The 22,064-nt window shown below is 39.7% G+C and overlaps 1 protein-coding gene across 2 annotated transcripts; it reads right to left on the reverse strand.

Annotated features, from left to right (window-relative positions):
* Positions 1-305: 305 nt before the first annotated feature.
* Positions 306-21,719, reverse strand: slc41a2b (solute carrier family 41 member 2b). 2 transcript variants are annotated; one of them, XM_057323515.1, is made up of 11 exons: positions 21,620-21,719; positions 18,756-19,365; positions 18,437-18,544; positions 16,866-16,937; positions 15,775-15,919; positions 15,544-15,690; positions 12,495-12,642; positions 12,340-12,419; positions 8,316-8,447; positions 6,847-6,995; positions 306-1,197 (listed from the first exon to the last, which is right to left on the reverse strand). In XM_057323515.1, the coding sequence occupies exons 2-11, from the start codon at positions 19,251-19,253 to the stop codon at positions 1,186-1,188; spliced, it is 1,491 nt and encodes a 496-aa protein (XP_057179498.1). In that variant the 5' UTR covers positions 19,254-19,365; positions 21,620-21,719; the 3' UTR covers positions 306-1,185. The 2 variants fall into 2 exon arrangements, with proteins under 2 accessions (XP_057179498.1, XP_057179496.1); XM_057323513.1 differs by lacking the exon at positions 306-1,197 and adding an exon at positions 1,474-3,657.
* Between the last annotated feature and the right edge of the window lie 345 nt (positions 21,720-22,064).

Below are 22,064 nucleotides of genomic sequence, written 5' to 3' on the forward strand. Positions count from 1 at the left end.
AAAACATGATTTTGGAACCAAACTCTTCAAATGAAGATTTGAGAGTGTGATTTTTTTATTTACTTTCTAGTAAAATTGACTGTGTCTTAATGATCATTAAACACACAATGTTAAAATACATTTATGTCCTTAAAATGTCTTTAATTTTTAGGCAAAATAGACTTTGTAGAACATCATATGATTTACAATTTCGTTTGTGTTTTCAAACACAAACATTTCGTTTTCAAAATATAATTTGGACATTTATTCTTTTGATAATATAATTTGTATTATAATATCATGATTTATCATTTAAAATATACGTAATTAGGACATTTCGTGTTTTCGAAATAAAATTTGGACATTTATTCTTTTCAAAATATGTGTATTGTATTATGTGATTTATAATTTAAAATATAATTTGGACAATTCTTGACAGTGTTCATCAGATTCGGCCCATCATCTGTATAATGTCTGAGGTCTAAAAAAAATTAGGATATAAATTCACTCAAGTGTTCCTTAATTCCCACGGATAAAATTGGTTAAATCACAGCTGAGAAAATCCCCATCCCACATTTCCAAGTGTTTCTCAGTTGTGTTTAGTTGAATAATCCACAGTAATCTATTTGCCCAACAGCTGAACTCCCTCAACCCCGCGCGCGCTTTTAACTGCAGTCCAGGAGGAATTTCACACCTGAGTGGCATAAACCGCTCTCTTCTGGAGCTGTGTGTCAAAGTATGACAGAAAACGACACACACAGACTTCTTTCTTTGAAATCGGAAAACATCTTTCTTTCTCACTGTTGTATTCATCAAGTACAGACTGCCAAGATAAAGACTGAACGCACATCCAGTCGAGCGGTTTATGCCAAGATCTTGAACTGTGATAGCATGCATTTCTAAGCTATTTCGAGTCTAAAAGAGGTTGGATGAATACTCCAAATGAAGACGAAAAAGTACACCGGGACTAAAAAGAGACCACGGCAAGTTAAGTACACGCTATACAAGTCTGACAGTCCTCAAAACTGATTAAAGTGCAGCTATGGAATGATGTGTGGCTTGTATTTACCTCTCATCTTCAGCGAGCGTGCCAGATGACCGCCTCCAAATCCCCATCTTTAGGATGTACCCAGCGATTAGGATGGCAAGGGAGAATGGTTTTGATGGAAGAATGGGCGTTGTGACGAATTACGCCTAACTTCATTTCTATCTTTCAGTCTACTTGTGAGAGAGAAAAGGTCTCATTGTCAGTGCGAAGGTCTTCAAGGGAAACCTGAAGTTAAATCGGCTCATAACAGTTTACAAGAATATTGAAATGATCTTTTATAATTCTGTTGGCTTAAAAAATATATATTTTCAACAGCACAGTGGTTGACCAGCTGAAACTCCAAACATGTTTGACTTTCTTCTGCAGAACACGAAAGAAGATTTGGTAACACTTTAGTATACGGACCAACTCTCACTACTAACAAGTTGCTTATTAGCATGCATATTATTAGAATATTGGCTGCTTATTAGTACTTATAAAGCACATATTCTGCATGGCCACATGCTACATCCCTAATCCACCCAATACATGAACCTAACAACGACTACACAAACTATTAATAAGCACCAAATTAGGAGTTTATTGAGGTAAAATGTTGGTAACCAAGCACCATCGGTCCCCATTGGCTTCCATTGTATGGATACAAAGCCACATTTTTCAAAACATCTTTTTTTGTGTTCCACAGGAGAAAGAGTCATATACAGGTTTTGAAACTTGGACATGTTGTGCCGGGGGTTTGAAGTAATGGGGTGCTAATACACTAAACCTCCGTCCCTCTGGAACGATTTGGGGGCCGTTTATGAGCAGGCTGAAGTTTCAGGGTCCCCTGCTCAAATAACCCCCATTAAACCCTGAAGACAGCCCACATTAACACGGTCTGTCTAGACTCAAACACACACACAGGGCTCTTTTGTTTTACACCTTCGACAAGAACATTCTGGACACAACAAAAGCGTACAGGTAATAAGTGACGTCAAGAAAGATCAGCCTCAACACAAAACTTGCTCGTTCTGAAGTGTTTACAGTCATGTCACATGTAACGGTTCCCAATAGACCACATGTGCAATAAAAATGTAAATCACTCAAAAACATGCGGATGTGAAGAAAAAGAAAATGTGAATATCAAAAAATGAAACGTTCCTGGGCTTGGCTACTGTATTTTAAAGCCTAGTTTTACAAAAGTGCTGACAGACACTGTAAACGTTTCAGAGAACGCTTTGTGGTGCTTGATCTATAATTTTGGCAGCGCTCTTTGTCATCTAATAAAACACGCTTTGTTTCATGGTTTGCGTTTTAATGGCTCTCGATCCCACACAGCATGCAAACAATGAAAGTTCCTAATGCTTGAATTCATGTAAAGTTGGGCACACACACAAGGCGAGAGTTTTGAAATGAATTCAAGGAGGGTTTTTTCATGCCGCAAGAGGGAAACACATTATGCGCAGGTAACTTGACATTATTCAATTAGAACGCGTGCCCACGGGATACTGGGGTATCTGGTTTGGGAAAAGAATTCATATCAGACTATTGACAGATATTATGCATACGTTTATGAACCTTTATTAAACATTTCGAGTATCAAAAAGGCATGGTAGAAAGAAAAACAAGATTGGTGCGTATAGAAACTCTTCTCCCATAGAAACCTCAGAATAACGTTATACAAGAAGATCACAACACACAAGAAATACAGACTTCAAGAGCTTTTTCTGGCTCATTCATTCCACTTCCTTTTCAGGTAAATGGATGTAGCCAGTGACCGACACACAAATAGCTGGTGACACAAAAAGAAAGTTCCGTTTTGTTCAGTTCAGATCATTCTTCCTCCCTGAATAAGTGTCAAATATATGATTTTTGTCCTGTTTTTTATATATTTGAGCAAAATATCACCAGACTGTGTTTCAGAGGCTAATATGAAATGATCTGGCACTGGTTAAGTAAACGTGCAGTTATACTGTTAGCAGAAGAATCTGATTGGACGGACGGGAGGAAGTTGGGCCACCTGGCCTGGAAGTATAAGCTGCGCACAACAGAGCATTACTGGGCAAAATCAAGAAGTTAAGAGACACAACAAAAAACAAAAGGAAAATAAATAAAGAACATTTCTAATCTTACATATGTTTATTTGAAGGGCTTATCTTCGTTCTGATATAATAAACTTGACAGGGCTGAAGATGCAATGCTTTTTTTCTGTCTCGTCTTATGTACTCCATCTTTTACTGCATCCGGCAAGTGCTGAATCTCTCAATGCAGTTTATAAATCATCTGTCACTTTAAGAAGAGTCATAAAACGCTGTTGCCTTGTTGCCCGCTAAAGGTTCCAGTTCAAGACGTAAGGAAGTGGCCCACGTTTTGGGCAGAAAAGCATCAGATTTGGTCCGACAGCAGCCATACAAGGCATTAGGTGAGTTTGGTACAGCAGGCATGGAACGCTTCAATTTTGGACCTCAGTCCCCAACGTCACTGTCCCGGTCCCCGATGACCCAGAGGAAGTGGAAGCTGAGCGCCAGGAGGGCGGTACCCAAAAGGTCGCCCAGCGCCGTCAGGTACGGAATGGAAAAACTGTCCGGGTCTTTCCCGCTTTTCCACATGGAATGAACCATCCAGTCTGCTATGCAAAGCAGCAAGAACACCTGATGTGGGCGAAAGGGAAGAAGAATTGAAAACACGACAGGCCTGCAACACGCATGCAAGCAAACAGGCAAAAGGGGAAGGACGGGTCATGTTCTCATGGAGGTCAACTTGTGTGTGCCATAGTGGTACGTTTACCATCAATGTGTAGGAAACGATAGCATTAGATGCTGTACTTGGTCATGTTTCTGATCCAAATCACATGCAGAACCCACAGCCCATTATGTGGCTACTTTGCTTCTTCCCACGTATACGCACACAACAGGAAATTACTAGATTAAAAAACTAGAAGACGACAGCAGGGTCCACTCAGAAGTAAAGCACCCAGTGTTTGTTTACGCAACGTCTTTGAAAAATCCGCCTCTGAACCGAAAGAAAATATTCCAAATCTATTGAAACCCAGCAAGAAAAATATCCCAAACCCTTTCAGATCGGAACATCACAGAGCTTTTAATCTACCACAGTTCATTTAACGCCAGCAAATTGGCCCCGCGTTTGCCTTTGCGGAGCATTAAAATGTTATTTTGGATCAGCGCGGCTCAGCGGATGCCAGTTTGTTTGCCTAATGGAGACGTAACGTGCAAAATTTTCATCTCGCATTCAATTAAAAGTTAAAAAGATGGACTTTGGCCTCTAGTTCCCCCCGCGTGCGTGCGTGCGAGCGAGCGAGCGGGTGAAAGACTTTTCGTTCAAGCAAAATAAAAATGAAGGCTGGCCATTAATCTGGATGACAGGTCGGTGAGAAACTCTATTTAGAGGTCTGACGGTCTGGTTAACCGGCCGGATGGCTTTCATTTAGAACGCTTTTATTAAGGGCAGCGTGGAGATGGTTAAAAAGCGATTGGCTCGCCGCGGCAGATTCTGGACTTCAATAGCGGGGAATAAATGGCCATTTTAAAGGCTATTAATTGTGCCTGCCAGGCAACGCTACGGCGGTGACATTATTTCAATAATTGACCTTCTACGTCCCTGCCTGCGAGAACATTAGAACGCCGACCTTTTGATTGGAGATTCGGATATCGTCTTCCTTCCTTCTGGTTTTTTATTAGGGTTTTATTCATTAAGGATCGAACCGTAAGCTACATGAGAGTGATGGTTTGCTAATGTACACATGCTGTTGAGGGTTGACAGGTTCCACCCTGTGCAAACACACAGACACACTTTTCCATTACTCACAAGTACAGAGAACACAGTCAGAGAGACGATGCGAGGCATCCACGTGTGTGTCTTATGTAGGAACCTACAATCTACGACTGCTCTCATGTTGAGCTGATTATGATTCATATACACCAGAGGCAGAAATTCCCTTTTAGATTTTTATGAGGGATTTCCTTTCCCAACCATGTAGAAAATCTGTATGTTGTCTCGATATCAACAACATAAGTATACAGTATTATAGTCTTTGTAACTAGGCCTAATATTACACATCAAGAAATCTATTAGATGTAATAAATAGATGTGTTATAGTTCAAGGGCATTTTTGTTCCAAGCGCCACTTAATTTGTCTCCAAACTACAGGCAAGCAAAACCCTCCACATACACAAACAAGTTTACTTAGCTATCCAAATAAGAACATGCCAAAGACTTCTACTGCTATTAAAGTTCATCACAGCCCAACCATAAAACAACATTCTAATTTACTTATGAATATGAAGACCCATATGTCCCCACAGGGAGGGGTTTTGACTTGGCTGACTTCTGGGGACTAAATATACAACAGTTCTTACCTTAACAGTAAGGATCTGCTCGTGTTTACGTCATTATACTGTAAGTTGTATAGTTTGTCCCCAGAAGTTAGCCATGTTTTAAAATGTAAATAATACTACAATGACTACAGACTAATGCTGCGTTCCAGACGACTCGGATTTTGGATATTTTCCACCTCAACCCAGAAATGATTTCTGGAACTGCACACTTGTAATGTTACTAAATACTTGTAAAGTAAGAAATCGAGGTTAGAGGTGGGAAATATCCCAGCATACTCTGACTCAAACTACAAGAACACTTTTATCACACGTTTATCACAAATGAGGTTCACGTGAAGGGATGTCTAGAGTTGCCGTGTAAACACACAGAGAATCAATCACTGAGACAACAAACCAGCCCAATGGGAAACGCTTTCAGTTAACATGGCAAAGCACATATGTACCCTATGAAACCACTAAAGTGCTAGGTCTAGTATTTGTTACTGTCTGTTAACTGTAATTGCCTCATTCTGATGTCACAGCTTGCAAACACTTAGCAGCTATGTATTGGAAACTTTGTTTTAACTTGGAATGTTCTTCTCTAAAGAAGTCGCTGTTTGGTCTGGAATTCTACGGATGCCTTGTACTTGAGGAGCCGTAAAGGTCAGAGGTCAAAGGTCAGGGGTCAGGTGCATGGAAACTGACAAGTGTTCAACAAGACATGCTATAGCTGGTGCTGACTCAAAGTTGTGGAGGTTCCGTTTAGAGATTTTCTAAATATCCAGAGAGAGAAGGATGAAGCATGAACTGAAATAATTAATTATGAAGACAAAGACAGATTAAGGTCAATATGCCAATAAACGCCTCTCCCTGACCTCAAGGATCCTTTAAGCAAGATTGAAATCAAGTAGTATGGCTGGGTATGAGAAAGGGTGTTTCGCGCCGAACGCACACGTACGCGCAAACTTCCTAAAAATACCACAAATTCCACACGCACGTAACACGTCTCCGCCTGCGCTGAATGCACTTACCGTGGCTAATCGAGCTTAATTGCCAGCCAAACAACAACACACGACTGTTATCGTGACATCAGCGTTGTTTCATTCAGAGCGCAAATTGAGCTAAAAGCTCTGGGGAGTTTTTAAAAGGTTTCCATGTTTCGAATGGAGAAAACATGTTGTAACAGAGGCCGACACGTGCTGCTTGCTGCACATTCATCTCAACTGAGCTGTAGATCAAATGGCTTCTATAGGATCACAAATTGTATATTGGGTTTTACCTCAAACGGATGCCAGATCTTTACTTTTTACTTCAATTTGACGCAAGACGCATTCGGAAACAATTGGATGAGCCGCAAGTAAATGCAGGGGTCTTGAGAAGTGTAACCCGACATGGGGTCTCATAGACATAAACCTAAATGCATATAAATATATCACAAACCAGACCAAAGTATTCATTCTTTTCAAATCTATTGACCATATTTACATCTGGCATCATCGTGCTCACCTGGAAAAGAGCAGCAGCCAAATATACAAGCATGAAGACGGGCGTCAGTGTGGTGTGACCTCTCTCCATCAGATCAATGGTGTACAGGAAGATCAGGTGACCGGGAAGGACCAATAACAGCAGTACCTGTGCTGACCGGTGATTAGCCCCTGAACAAAAAGATCATGAAATTTCCGTCAAGTGAAAGAGAACTGAACACACATTACTGACCGTTTCAAATGTATAAAATGTTTGCTCGCGGGGTCAGTCAGGTCAACCGATGGAACTACATGTTCGATTCAGTGATCTTAAAGAAGCATCGCATTGATATTTCACAAGCGTTCTGGTTAAAGATTCGTTCTAAAGACCTCAACCCAAAGTATTAACTTCTAAACCTCAACAAAGTATACACTTTAAGTTGTGGTTGGTCTTTTTATCTCGACATGCATTCTGAATTGTGATTGGTTGTTTCTTTTCCATCATTTAACCTAAAACGTCAACACTATGATTTTGCTGCATTTGTGTCTTCCTCTATCTAGTTTTCCACGTCTGTTTGCTATCATTAGTGGCCAAGAAATGACACACTCCCAACTTCTATTCCAGTCAAGTTTAACGTTTTTCATGATGATATCCTAAAAGAAGGTCAATGCCAATCTTAAAGACACAGAACGTAAACAACAACAACATTTGTAAACGTTCAATTATTCTATACTTAGGCCAGTAAATGCATGCAGTAAATATATTTTTTGCCAACAGTGAACGTCAGGCCCCATTAGCATGGCATTCAAACGCCGCAGTATCGTGTCCCCGTGCTCTCCGGCCCGTGGAGGAAGAAGATTTATGCTTTCTTTTCCAGATGGCATTGCTAAGCTTGCAGTGGGCACTTTGCCCTGTATGTGCCTGGGCATCTGGACTGTGTCGCCGCAGACCTCTTGTTTTGTTAAGAGAGAGTGCTGCAGCAAAGCTCCAGGGCTCTGCGTCAACACGTCTTTATTGTTTATAGGAAACTTTCTCTGCAGTTTTAGAGATGGATCATTGTACACACAGCGTTACACACACTCCATTAACTCCAATGTGTACTCACGGATGAGCGTGCTGCTCTAAACACTGGTAACCGTCTCCCTCTCTTGCTTATTCTGAGGTGACCAACTGTCTTCAAATGTTTTCAAGTTTCTCTCTTATGCATTAATAGACCTAATGCTTTAAAAACACACTGAGCCATGATGCTCAAGATATCGAGTCAAACCACGTATGCTTCGTATTTTATGGGATGTATATGTATGCTTTCCTGTGGCTCAGTGGTTCAAGGTCATGGATTCGATCCCAGGGATTGCACATACTAAAAAAAACGAATGTATAGTACATTGCGATGGAAGTCGCTTTGGATAAAAGCGTCTGGCAAATGCATAAATGTAAATATGTATGCGAGCATGTGTTTGTGCTTGAGGTTTTGTGATGTTTACAGCACACAGGTGCAGCGGTTGACTCACCTGTGCCACAGAAGGTACGACAGGGATAGTAACAGCCTTTGGCCTCGTCGGGCACCTCTCCGGGAGCGCTGTGAAAGTGCAGATGGGTGGAGATACGGCTGGACTGAATGGCCACCAGGTTTCCCCCGATACCTACAACACAACACAACACAACACAACACAACACAATACCATTCATATCAGACATTACACACTGACAGTACAGAGCTGGGATTGAAAGAAACAAGAGGGAGTGTGCCTGGAAGATTGACTTATACAGTGAATAAATTCTCACTTTAGTAAAACTGATGCAGCTAATATGAACACGGGCACAATTTGTGAGCATCAAACTGACAGCCACGAGTCTCTACTCTGCCTCTACATCTTCCACACACACACACACACACACACACAGAAATCTCTCCCGAGTAAAGTAGCGTGGTGTCCAGAACCGCAGTAATGACGTGTCACGCCAAGCGCTTCTGGGAGAAGAGAAGATAAGAAAAGGAGAGGCAACACATCGACAGAAGAACACCAGACGCACAAACACATTCAGTTTTTTAAACCATGGGGGTTGTGACTCTGCTGACAAGAAATACAATAAACAAGGACAACAGAAGAGAGAGAATAGAGCAGAACAGAATCCAATCTTGTAGAGCACAACAACAAGCAATAAAACTGCATAAAATAAAGTCGAATAGAACTGGAAAAAACGAAATAAAACTAAACAGAAAAGAATAAATTAAAACTGAATATAACAGGGTCAAAGACGAAAAAGGGTTTAAGCATAAAAACAATAAGTGTAATACTGTTTTAAATTGTTGTTGTTAAAAAAAGGTTTTCTGTTTATTTAATTGCATTTTTGTTTTTCTGAGCCAAAAATAAATATCATACATTTTTCCTGATTTACAGAAGACGCCGTCTAAAATGTCATTCAGAGTAACAATCTTGGCAGGCATAATAATTACAACAAAAATCAATGTATGACGTATTAAAAGACTAATTACTTTCACACCAAGCGCTAATTTGCCACTATCCTAGGTTTTGCCCATTTGTCAATAAGATTTTTTTACTCATTTAAAGCACAGTAAAAATGTAATATATCCCTTATCCTTTTATATATTTTAATATGTACAAGTCACAATAAGCATGTTGTTTGAATTTGTACATAAATATTGTGTTACGCTGAATGACATTGTACATTGTAAGAAACAATAGGTTAAACCTGTAAATAACACATCTGCACACACATTTAAACAATTATATGTTGTTTTTGTCTATATATATATTTTTCACTTTTTGTATATGGTGCATTATTGTTTTTATTTAATTCTCTCTATCTTAATGTATAGTTGCACTATGTTTGCACCATGTGTACACTTTCTTCTGCACTAAGCTCAAATTCCTTGTGTGTGTAAACATACTTGGTAATAAAGCTCATCCTCATTCTGATTCTGAACATTAGAAACATTATTTCAACCAAACTTTGAAATTTTACTTACATTTAATGTGCTTTCTACGGACATGAAATCAGTTTTGGACATTTCTTTTGACGGGGACATCTTAACGTCTTTGAACCAACAACAAATTGAAACGGAATAGAACAGAACAAAATAAAACATAAGCGCAAAAGAGAAAAGAATCAATTAAAAGTGAAAAGAACAACACAACTAACTCAATGGAACACAGTAGAATAGAATTAAATGGACAAAACAAAACAGAAAAAAGCAAGCAGAATAATACAGTTAAAAATCTAATGTAACGGTATAAAACAGATAAACTGAAAAAAAAGCTCTTGCCACTCATTAAAACGGCTGTAATGGTCTTTTCACTCAAAGTGTTCAGTAAAGTGTCTGTTTACCGACACGCCATTAGAAGAAACTAAATCAACAGATGACTCTCTTTAGCCTTCGGTCAAACAAAAACTGTATTGTGAATCATAATAATAGAAAAGCAAAGACAGGAAATAAGCAAATGTCCATGTCACGGGTACAGTGATGCATGCAGGCCACTAATAACACTGTGCATCAGTAAAGGCACGATTATCTTTTAGCACTGCATATGCGTCTGCACAATTAGTCCCAACGAGGCTGTGTTTGTGTTTTACGCGGAGGTTCGCATTACGCCACGCTGTGCCACGTCCCCGCGGCTCTGCTGGAGAGACGCCATCTGCGTCCAGGAGTGTGTGGGCATGTGTCTGCGGTTTAAATTAGCCAAGGCCACGATTCTGCCTCTCACAAACAAGCAACAAGCAGAAATGAAAATATATTTTGAGCATCCCCGAGCAATGAGGTCCAAAGCCTGTTTTTGCTGGGAAATGGAATTGATAACATATATGGGCGCTGTAATCTGGGGCACAGATGTGACTGGCTGGATGAGCAGCGGGGGCGTGTCTTTATGTATGGTTTCTGTATGCTGTCTCTGGGTGGAGTGCACGGAGGCGATCATTTGCTCTATTTGTGCAAACCGTAAACATAAGTGGTACATGTGTTTGCGTATTGAAATCATCTCTGACTCACTTCCTGTTGGAGCAGACAGGCCATAAAAGCCAATGTTACTCATTTTTTGTCTTTGCTTTGTCCAACCTCCTCTCTGGACTTCATTCTTAACTTCTGGGCATAAAAACATATTTATATATATATATTTCAGTTTTATTATTGTCAGTTTTTCTGAATTGACTATTTATAGGTATGTGTTTAGCTAAAATTATGATTTTTAATTCTGTGAACTACTAACAATACATCCCAAATTTCAAATAAAATGATTGTTTCTTTTTGCATTTATTTGCCAATAAATGGATTTTTATGAATAAATGAAAATTTGGATTGGTCTCTTAATTTTTTCTGCGGCTATTATAATTTATATTAAAATAATTTAACTAATAACTATAAAATAAAAACACATATAATTGTTTTGTATAATGACATATCATTACACCCTTACTGACAAACTGTGTACGTGTTACAAACAGATGTTTGGTGCAGCGGGGCGAAAACGTGCAAATAGACCGCAGACAACGTGAATGTCTCTCATTAGCGTGTTTTAATTAAAAATCGTCTTGTGGAAGTGGTATGGTTGTGCTTCCTTACCAGTCACCATGAGACTGAAGTACTGCGATTAATGACTGCGCCCTACGGCCGAAAACCCTGCTTCATTTCAGCTGTATTCCAGCTATAGCCCATTCTTCTGCTTTGCATAATAAGGAAACAATCATTAGAAATCACGTCCCCAGATCCGCCCTGAGGACCTGAGCGTGGTTTCAAATGAGCAAGATTATTACAGACATTTTATCAGGTCATAATCGTCGAAGAGGGGAGGAAAATATCAAGCGTAATGTTATTTGTAGCGCACTGATGCGTGCCGCCGACACGAAGACGATAAGTAAAAGCTTCCAACTTGAGGTTTTAAAAGCTTTAACCTTTTAGATGTACACAAACAAAGACCAACTCAGACAGGGTGAAATGGGAATATTGATGTTTAAGTTTAGCCTATTACGTGCGATATTTGACTAAAAACATCAAGAGTTCTGCAACAGCGTGTTGGAAGAGAGATTAAACGTATTGCTTTATGTGAATTGTGTTTTCTTAAAGGCACAGTTCACCCAAGAATAAACTTTTTTTCAGCCTCAAATGTCATTGTAGATTCAAAGTGACTTTAATCAGTTCATTCACTATATGAATCCTGAGTGAATGGCTGGTGATTCAGAGATTTTATTATTTTTGCAACGTAAAGTCAAGTTAGTGTCAGTCGAGCGTCGGCTTATCTCTGTCATAAAACGCTAATCTCAACACACTGACATTTCAACACCCGATGAACGGCTGGTAGATTTCATACCAACTGTGCGCTACAATACTGTGTAACTAACAATAGATTCCAACAGCAGCATTCTTCAAAAGCCCCTGTTTAGAGATTTTACAGAAGCATCAAAATGGAAAATAAGTTTGGAATGACCTAAAGGTAAGTCAAGCATTTTTAGGTGAGCTGTCTCTTTAACAGAGAACACACAGTACTTATGAAATGTTTTTGCATTGCTGACAAATCTCACCATTGATTACAGGTGTGTACACCACGATTCCCGCCAGGTTGGGATCAGACACAGTTTTGTCCAGGATAAGTCCTCCAATACTAAAACCCAGAAAGAAAATGGTATTATTTCAAGGGCTTTTGAGAAAGATGAGTTTACAGATGTTTTTATCTGACCTGCTGATGAACATGGCCGTGATAACAGGCTCCCAGCCCGAGTACAGCAGCTGACGGCTGGCTGGGTGTTTGGAGGAGATGACCATCCACAGCGGGGTCAGAGACATGAAGAAGGCACAAACCAGAGACGACACGTATGGGTGAGAGTCTGAGAGAACCAGAGAGAGAAAAAACTAAGACACAGGCAAATTCTTTCAATGACGTGTTCACAAACAAATGACGAGAATTACGATTCAAGCTGAAATTCACAAACTATTATTTTGGGCGTTTTGTGCCTTTATTTGACAGAGAGAGGCTCTTTTCAGAGAGGACAGGAAGCAAAGTGGATGAGAGAGAGGGGGTAGGGTCGGGAAAGGACCACGAGCCGGGACTCGGCCACATGTCGGAGCACGAACCACTCGACCACCTGGCTCCGACTAAATTCACAAACTATTATATCGGGATTATGACTGAACAGAGAAATTTTGATGTATTACGTAAACTTAAAATCGCAAAGCATAACTTTTGTCATTATTTCACCATTTCTGTTTGAAACAAAAAACGTCAAAATGACACTTTCTGTGGAATCGTACCTACAGCTCAAATTATACATCACTATTATAAACTTACTGTTGCAAAAAAGCTTAGACAAGGAGACCTCATCTACTTGCTTAAAGGAATAGTTTACGCAAAAATGAATATTCGGTCATCATTTGCACACCTTCTTGTGATTTCAAACCTTTATGACTTGCTTTCTTCTGAAGATATTTGGAAGAATGTTGGTAACCGAACAATGACTTGCATTGGTTTTGTGTCTACACATAGAAGTGAATGGGTATGTTGTTCGGTTACCAACATTCTTCAAAATATCGTCTTCAGTGTTCTGCGGAAGAAAGTTATACAATTTTGAAATGACAAGAGGGTGAGTAAATGCTGACTATCGCTTTAATAAATTGTTTTTACTTTAAAAAAAAACTGATTGCAGAAGGATTGCAATAATAAAAACAAATATTTTTTTGGCATATGAAATGTCTGTAAATTAGAACCAATTTCCGAGTCTTTTCTGAAAAATAAACCAATAATAAATGTTAATGGAACCATTTGGGAACTAGCATGAGAAGCAGAATTCTCACCCCATCCATCAGAGAAATCTAGATCTGTTATATTGCCCTCAATCCACTACTTACTTGCTCTAATTGGATTTAAGCAGATTAAGACAAAAAAAAAATCGGGTCAAATCTTTTCATGTTGGCGCGGCTCCAAAGGAGCGTTATTTCTCATCCCAAATCCCCTTCATCAAACACTTACAACCCAAATCTCTAAATCCCAAAACACAGAGCCAGTGAGTACAGTATATCATCACTACATTTAGTGTGAGATTGTCACGACAGGCATAAGCTGCTCTCTCTGTTGGCTGGCATGGCGACTATGGTTTTTTGCCGTGCCCTCACCTGACTTCACCTCTCAGAGAAACGCAGGCTAAAAAAGGAGCGCGGTGCTGAGTCTGGGCCTGAGTGCCACTTATCACAATGACTCATCAAGCCCCATTAAACCAGTATAAACACCAGAGTGAATTTCACAGCTTAATGTTTGTGTTTTACTGAAAGGAGAGGGAAACGGCGATGAGATGTTTATATGTGCATCTGAGAGAGAAAGAAGCGTGTTAGAAAGCTGCCTCACTGCCTACATAGGCAGCTACCTTTAAGGCAAGACCATAACAACAATGAAATATGTGAAACGTTATTTGCAGTACACTACATGATGTTGAGTATTAAATGACATAAACTTATATTTCTCTCCCCTTGTGCACCACCTTGGGTGTTCATCGCCAAGTTGCAATGCATTATGGGATTGCCTTTTTGATAAAGGTTATGAAGTGGTCTTAGAATCTGGTTATCACCAAAAAGTATCTAATGAGACTATGTTGTATCTTTTAAAACATCTTTCCCATCAGTAGTGCCCCTATAATGACTCAAAATGTTGTCTAGGTAGGCAGCTCACTAAGATTATTAGAAAGGTGTGTGCTAGATGTGTATTTGTGCACAGAGAGATATTTGGTGTGTGTGTCTGTGCAGAAGAAAGACTGTGTGTGTGTTTCATGAGAATGTGGAACTGTAGACACAGCCAGGTCATGAACTCTCCACAACACTCTCATTGTCCAGACGCAGCATGACCCTAACCATAAAACATATCAACCCCACGGGCCGTTCAGCAGTAACTTACACACCTCACATCTGCAGACACAGATGTGTGCAACCTCAAACCTGTCCATCATAACATTCTATTAATACAGAGAATAGAGCTAAATTAAATCATTTATTTCACAAGCCCTTCTGACATACAGTATGCATTTAAATGCAAGAGAATCGAATGAGAAGGATTCTAGTGCCCTCTTTTGGTGTAAACTAGTAATGCACGTGATGTGCTGTAAAGACTTGGGACCTGTCCACCGTGAGAAATTGAAATGTGTGTACTTAATTCTCCACCTACATATTCGAATTTATAAAAAATAAACATAGCATAATATGTGAAGAGTTTGCTTCCAAAATGAGATAACTCAAAATCATGTTTTTTTGTTGTGCATTCCAATTAATATCAATCAAACTGCAGTTGGTTTCTTTTGATTTAAGCCGTAATAACTAAAAAAATACAGCTAACTAACACAATAAAACATGATGACATAATAAAAAACATGATTTTTGAATCATTTTAAAAACGGAGAACCAAACTCTTGATGTGCACATACAGATTCATCAGATGTGACCTGCCACCTATTCTAGGGGACAAAATGATCTTGCTCTAAACTACAGCCTGCTGAGCCTCAAGCGTGCTGTCTATGTAGACAGCTCCTTTCTAAAGCACATGAAATAAAGTAACTGACCTGAAATGCTTTTCTTCAGAAAACCCACATAACACTCTATTGCCGACGCCAACGGTATTATCATGCTGCCAAACACAGTCCTCTCAAAGCTACTGTGAGCGATTTCAGCCTTTCACAACCAAATACAATCTGAAACAGAGCCTTTTCCTGACACACGTAAAAAGCATTCGCTCCCTGGTGCTCTCTTACCCAGACAGTTGTAGAGGCCCTGGCTGATCCAGGCCAGGATGGCCAGCGTGATGAGGTCACCAAAGCTGGCAGCAATGGGCGTGGCTACATTATCAGGGTTGATGCCCGTCTTCTTAGAGCCCACGATCACACCCACCATTATTATACCTGAGTCAGAACACGTGAGAAAATGTTGATTTACATGAACAACGGACACTCCACGAGGATTAAAGGTTCATGTGTAGCTCATACCCTGCAGCAGAGATGCTATGAAGGCTGTAGCGACACTGCTGGAACAGAGTAGCACCGCGTGATTGAACTGGAACTTTCCTTCAGGAATCCAGCCCAGTACCACAGCCGCCACCGCTGCCAGGAAGCCAATCACTGTGGCCTGCACCTGAGAGAGACGACGGGTAATACATTCACCACTGTTCAATAGTAAAATCCCCCAAAACTTTTCATTTGATGGGATATGTTTGAAATTAAAATATAGTTGCGCCAAAATGAATTTCTTTCATTACAACGATGAAATGTAATTGATTTTTTTATATGGATGACTTGGACAAAATAAAAAAACGGACAATAATGGGAATTCCTTCAGTACTGTTTAAAAGCATCACATGAGACCTCCAGAAGCTGGATGATAAAATGTCAAGAGTACGTTTTTGCAAATTCTAGGTGAAGGGGTAGCCCCTTTAAAGGTGCCAAAAAAGAAACAAATAAACATAATAAAAATAAAAAAAACAATTGTCAATCCATTGCTTTGATGAGTTTACTATTGATGTCATAAAGGTATAAAACAGCCAACGCACCCCTCAAAAATGAGTACTCCTTTAAAAACGAAGAGACATTAGGCTGTAAAACCAAATAGTATTTAAGATTCTTCTTTCTTGTTTTACTACGTTTGAGCTCACAAGATGCTCTTTAAACTTTGAATCATGCTGGATTAACATAGACTTATACCATCAGGTCCATTAATCAACCGCATGGTCATTAAAGCAAAAATAAACATACCAAATACTAAGACATTGACATTAAAATTGTAATTAAAAACTCACATTGTTATGCTGATAATATCTTTGGAATTACTGAATTGAATTAAAACAAGGATTCGATTTTTTTGCATTTTCATTAACACCTGCTTAAAAAGTACTTTCTTTGTCTTGTGTACGTGTCAATGAGAAGCATTTCATTCCTCATGATCAAATCTTTGAAATAACGTTTGTATATGTTTTGGGTAAAAACTCTGATGCATAATATTTAGGCGTATTTAAAGCTAGACAAGGTGACATTTCATTCACCTGCATTTGCTTGTGTATATACAGTAAAGAGAAATCTCTCACCTGTTTCAATGCCAAGTTTCCAATAATGAGATTCCATTTCTCTATGGGCGAGTCCATTTTCCCCACATTCACCTAAAGACAGCAAGATTGATGAATACACACTTTTCTCCTTTATCTGCATTCCCCAAACAGAAACATTCTGCGGTGGAACCGAAGCATGCCATCACTCAAGATTTTAACCAGGACACTGGAGGATTACTGTACCCACATCCCACAATAAAAACACTACATGATACTCAATGTACAAGGGGACTTTTAATGTAGTTAACTTCTTATTACTATGAGGATTTCCGGCATTAAAAAGATAAGCACAGCTTTCTTATTTATATAAACAAACACCAAGAGGAATAAACCAAAATGAGCTCAATTTTAAATTGAACAAAAAAGTAAGGTCTGTATATTAAAGATTAAGGTATCATCTGAGGACAAGATAACACTGTTTTGGTTTGGGAATGGACGTCTGCCCACAGAGTAACAAGATGGCCGTCTCCATAATAAGGCAACATGGTGCGCGAGTATGTGTGGGTAAGAAAATAAAGGAAGCCGATGTAAATGTGAAACAGCAGTGTGTAGGAGAGAGAGGTTTAAGGAACGGAGAGCAGCTGTGGACGGGTGAACTGAAGGACTCTGACTCCACACCAGAAGGGTTTGTTTATTTTCTCCACCTCGAGAGGGGACGACATATTTGCCATGAGAACACGAGACGTTGAACTGCGTGGGTTGAAACCCCTGTGAGCGCTACAGTCCCGGCTACCAAAAAATAAAATGGCTCAGTCAGCAGATGATGTTGCCTTATTTATGGAAATGAACACTTTTGTGCCTTGGTTACATCAGTAGAAAGAAAAAGATGAAAACTCTTGCATCATTTACTCCCTCTCACGTTATTCCAAACCTGTATGACTTTCATTCTTCTGCAGAAAACAAAAGACATTTGGAAGAGCGTTGGTAATCAAATTACATTGGACCTCGTTGACTTAAATTGTATGGACACAAAACCAGAGACATTTATCGAAATATCTTCTCTTGAGTTATACAGAAAGAAGAAGGCCATACAGGTTTTGAATGACATGAGGGCAAATAAATGATAGAAATGATATTTTTGGGTGAACTACCCCATTCAATTTCAATGAAAAACTGGTAAAACCAACTGGTGACACACGTGAAAGACCAGAGACATTCAGGAGTCATTTCCAGCTTGTGTGTATGCATTCCTTGCTCAGATTTATGGAAAAACGCCAAAGGAGCCATAACCACAATGACAGACTAGCGCTTCGTTATACCACACATGATGATGTACCGAAAGGGAAGGCCCTGACAGGTGTCAGCACGCCTGAAACAGCCTCAGATCACATCATATACTGCATCACGTCTGTCTTACAAGACTGACTCTTGTTGCCGAGTTACAAAATGACACGTGTTGGCACACCCGAACTTATCTCTAGGTGTTATATGACTATAATATTATGATAACAGTAGGTGGTGTATTTAGGCTTTGACAGACTGGCCTTAAAAACACGATGAGTAAGACATCATGTTTGCTTGCGCACGTCATGTGATGTGTTGATACTAACCGCTGTGGAAAGTCTGGAGGCCAGAGTCATCTCCAGGTTTCCTTTCAAACCAAGGAGGGCAGGAACCAGGATGAAGATCTCTGTGATGTTCTTAAAAGCTTCCCAATGCTAAGAAGTAAAAGATTTGCGAGAACAGCGAATGTAAACGGTGCTTGAGAAACCTCAAAACAACCCACTTTCAGGACTCTATTATACTGTGGTGCCTCCTTCCATGCAAGTATATGCCCTCCCAAGCAAAGATCATATGTCTGACCACTAACCACCCAGTCTTACGGCTATCTGTAATCCAATAAGTGTGAAAAAGCTGTCAAGATCTCACCTGTACTATATCCAGTACCACTCCGGCCGAAACCGTCCCAAAGCCAGCCAGGAGAAAGGGCACCAGTATCTGCAGTGCCATGGCCAGCGGCGACTCTTTGGGCATGTTTCTGGCTGTCTGCTGCTGCCCTTCCTCATTGCGCTCCTCTTCTTCCTCCGCTTCTTCTCCTGAAAGCCTGACATCGGGCAGCATGGGTTCAGTCTCCGCATATCGACCCTCTCCCGCCTCAGAAAGGCTGATGGACGTTCGGGTGCTCCGGTCCGAGTGACGTCGGGACTCACGGTGGAAGCCATTCTTGAGGGACTCTGGTTTGGGTGTGCCGAGGTCCACCATGGCCAACCGTTCCTCCTGTAGGGCAGTGTAGCCGGAAGGTACCATGGTTTGAAACAAGGAGGGTATGGGTCTTAAAGAGAAGGAGCTGCAGGTTCCCCCAGCCTGAGCGGCCAGACTAGGCCCCAGGGAGCTGAGTACAGCGCCCCCTATGGTTCGGAGGCTCATACTGTAGACTGAAGATAGGTGGGCTCATGGCCCTCGGGACATGGAGAGGACCAGTGGATTAGTTGAAAAGACAGGTGTCCATAACTGGTGTGAAGTTCAAGCACCGCAGCGACTGTAAAAAGCATCAAGAGAAACTGTTATTCGCATTTGCTTTTGATGGTCCTGCATGAAACCTAAAGATGTAAACACTATGATTATGTGCTTTCTTATATTTATTCTGACAGCAGCTGCCATTTGATCTATATGCTGAATTGGCGAACACAGTGCTTAGTACACAGATTACGCTTCAATTACTTAACCATCAATTACTAACAGTGTTGGGTGTAACTAGTAACTAAGTAATTAGTCACTGTCATTTAATTACTTCCCCTTTGAAAAAGTAAAGTAAGGGATTACTCTTATGAAGTAATTGAACTAAATACTGTGTAATATATTCAATAGTGGAAATGACATCAAAATTATAAGTCTAACTTTAAATGTATGCTTTAATGTATAATTCTCACATTTGTAAACTTTGGTCAGTTAATAAAAATAATTTATGTAGTTATTTATTATTTATTTGAATGAATTAAAAGAGCCGTTTCATGTCTATCCTTGAATCACTTCTAATCAAGGTTGATGTAGGATATAGAAAGTAATTTGGGGTATTTTAAGTAAATTAAGTAATAAAAGGGGTGCTGCAACAGTGTGTCATGCATTCTGACTTCTTTACACTGTTAAACGTGCCGTCTTCTCATGCTGAACATGGTCAACTTGTCAAAAAACGAGTTGGGCGTATTACGTAGTATTTCTGTGCTCGATACACTCCCCCAGCGATCGTACAGGTTTCTGCAAATTTTTTTCGAACATATAAAACTGTTTGGTAACAATTTTTCTTAGTCCCTTATTGGACAATTCTCCCGGAAAAGCACGCGGCACGCCCACGCAGCAGCAAGGAGAGCAGGAGAACGAGCATGCGCAGACGTCACTTTCACTTGTGTGCAGGAGAGAGAGAGAGAGAGAGAGCATACGTTCGCAAAGTTCAGGTGTTTGTTTGTTCACTGCATTTGGGTGATAAATGTTATATAAACTTTATATAAAGTTCTGTCCAGACTGGACTACTGCAATGCGCTACTGGCTGGACTTCCAGCTTGCACAACCAAACCTCTACAGATGATCCAGAATGCGGCGGCAAGAGTGGTCTTCAATGAACCGAAGAGAGCTCACGTCACTCCTCTCTTCACTAAGTTACATTGGCTCCCTATAGTCGCTCGACCCGCCAGATCCCTATTCTCTGCAAACGAACGACGTCTTGTGGTGCCATCCCAAAAAGGTAAAAACTCTCGAGTACCTTCTCGGGATCGGTTCCACTTATGTGGAATGATCTGCCCGCTGCTACAAGATCAGCAGATTCTGTGGCATCTTTAAGAATCGTCTGAAAACACATCTCTTGGGTCAACACCTGACCGATCAGTTCTGACTTCTATCTCTTTTCTACTATTTCAAAAAAAAAAAGATATATATATATTTTACAACTTAGCTCTGTATACTGTGATAGGCTATATGAGACCCGTTTTTGATTGCACTTCTGCTTTTTGTTGTCCTTATGCTGTTGCAACTGCTTCCATTGTTTCCCTCATCTGTAAGTCGCTTTGGACAAAAGCGTCTGCTAAATGACTCAATGTACATGTAATGGAGTGTAATAACCAAAACCAAACTAACTCTATAAAGTCCAAAACTGATGATTATTGTATTAGATGATCTCATCTGTCATTGGACATAACATGAAAACAAATAGCCCACACAAGTACAGCACATAAACACAAGTAAATGCTATAATGCATTACAATATAAATGCATTATATTATAAATCTAAGCCAACTGTAGGCAATGTGAATTTCACATAAAGAATGTTAAGGGGACTTTGTAAAAAAGTTTAATTACAACTAAATCTAAATACCAAAACAAAATCATCCCACAAACACAGAATCGCTCAAAATAACAATGACCATTTAAATGGTTTAGGTTTATGCAAATATACATCATTTGAATATATTATGTAAGTTATGCGATGCCGTGGCAGAAAGAGAGAGGACAGGTTTAACGTTAGCTGAAACTTGATGCTGAGTTTACGATCTTTAACTAAATATTTGAGATATTTGAAGTTTAAATAGTTTACATTAAAAAGACTAAATGTTGTCTTAAGCTTTAAATAAACACATTATGTTATGAATTGGAATAATCCCAACACATCACAAAAAACACTTTCCAGCCGCCACATCATAAACACTTAGATCGTAAGATCTTGTCAAATTAAAATGTTTTATTTATGGATGATGTTACTGAGATCTCTGGATGATCAAATAATCGTATCAGAATGTATTTACCGTGATATCCGTCGATGCAAGTTCGCTTCTTCCCTGAACGCGACACTGGCGCTATGACATCAGCGGCGCGTCATCACTGCCGTGCACTGCGACAGCCGAGAATATTTCAAAATAAAAGTTCGGAATCCAATTTGACAGTTTCAAAGTAGTGTTGGCATGATTATTTTGTATACAGCCAAACCATCAAAAACATGCATAAAGAATAAATAAAACTGCAATTGAATCATAAGATACTATAATAATTCTGGTATTTTTAAAAATCTGTCATTGTTTAATGGTAAAGATAACCCTGATTCAGAAACGCAAGTGGTCAGGCGAGCAAAACAACAACAACAACAACATCTATAATACATTATTATTGTTTTTAAATATCAATCTAATTTAAAAATTCTTAAATTAAAAAGTTGTAATACAGACACCCATAACTATAGGGGGCGCCAAACAA

Source organism: Triplophysa rosa, linkage group LG24 (assembly GCF_024868665.1).
Source record: "Triplophysa rosa linkage group LG24, Trosa_1v2, whole genome shotgun sequence".
Lineage (NCBI taxonomy): Eukaryota > Metazoa > Chordata > Actinopteri > Cypriniformes > Nemacheilidae > Triplophysa > Triplophysa rosa.

What these genes read in the sequence shown, in the direction of transcription:
- slc41a2b (XM_057323513.1), bottom strand. Translation starts at nt 19,253, where the DNA reads ATGAGCCTCCGAACCATAGGGGGCGCTGTACTCAGCTCCCTGGGGCCT. An exon ending in GAAACTTGGCATTGAAACAG is followed by an intron (nt 15,920 to 16,865) that starts GTGAGAGATTTC and finishes CGTCTCTCTCAG; the next exon opens with GTGCAGGCCACAGTGATTGG. An exon ending in GTACACACCTGTAATCAATG is followed by an intron (nt 8,448 to 12,339) that starts GTGAGATTTGTC and finishes GTTGTGTTGTAG; the next exon opens with GTATCGGGGGAAACCTGGTG.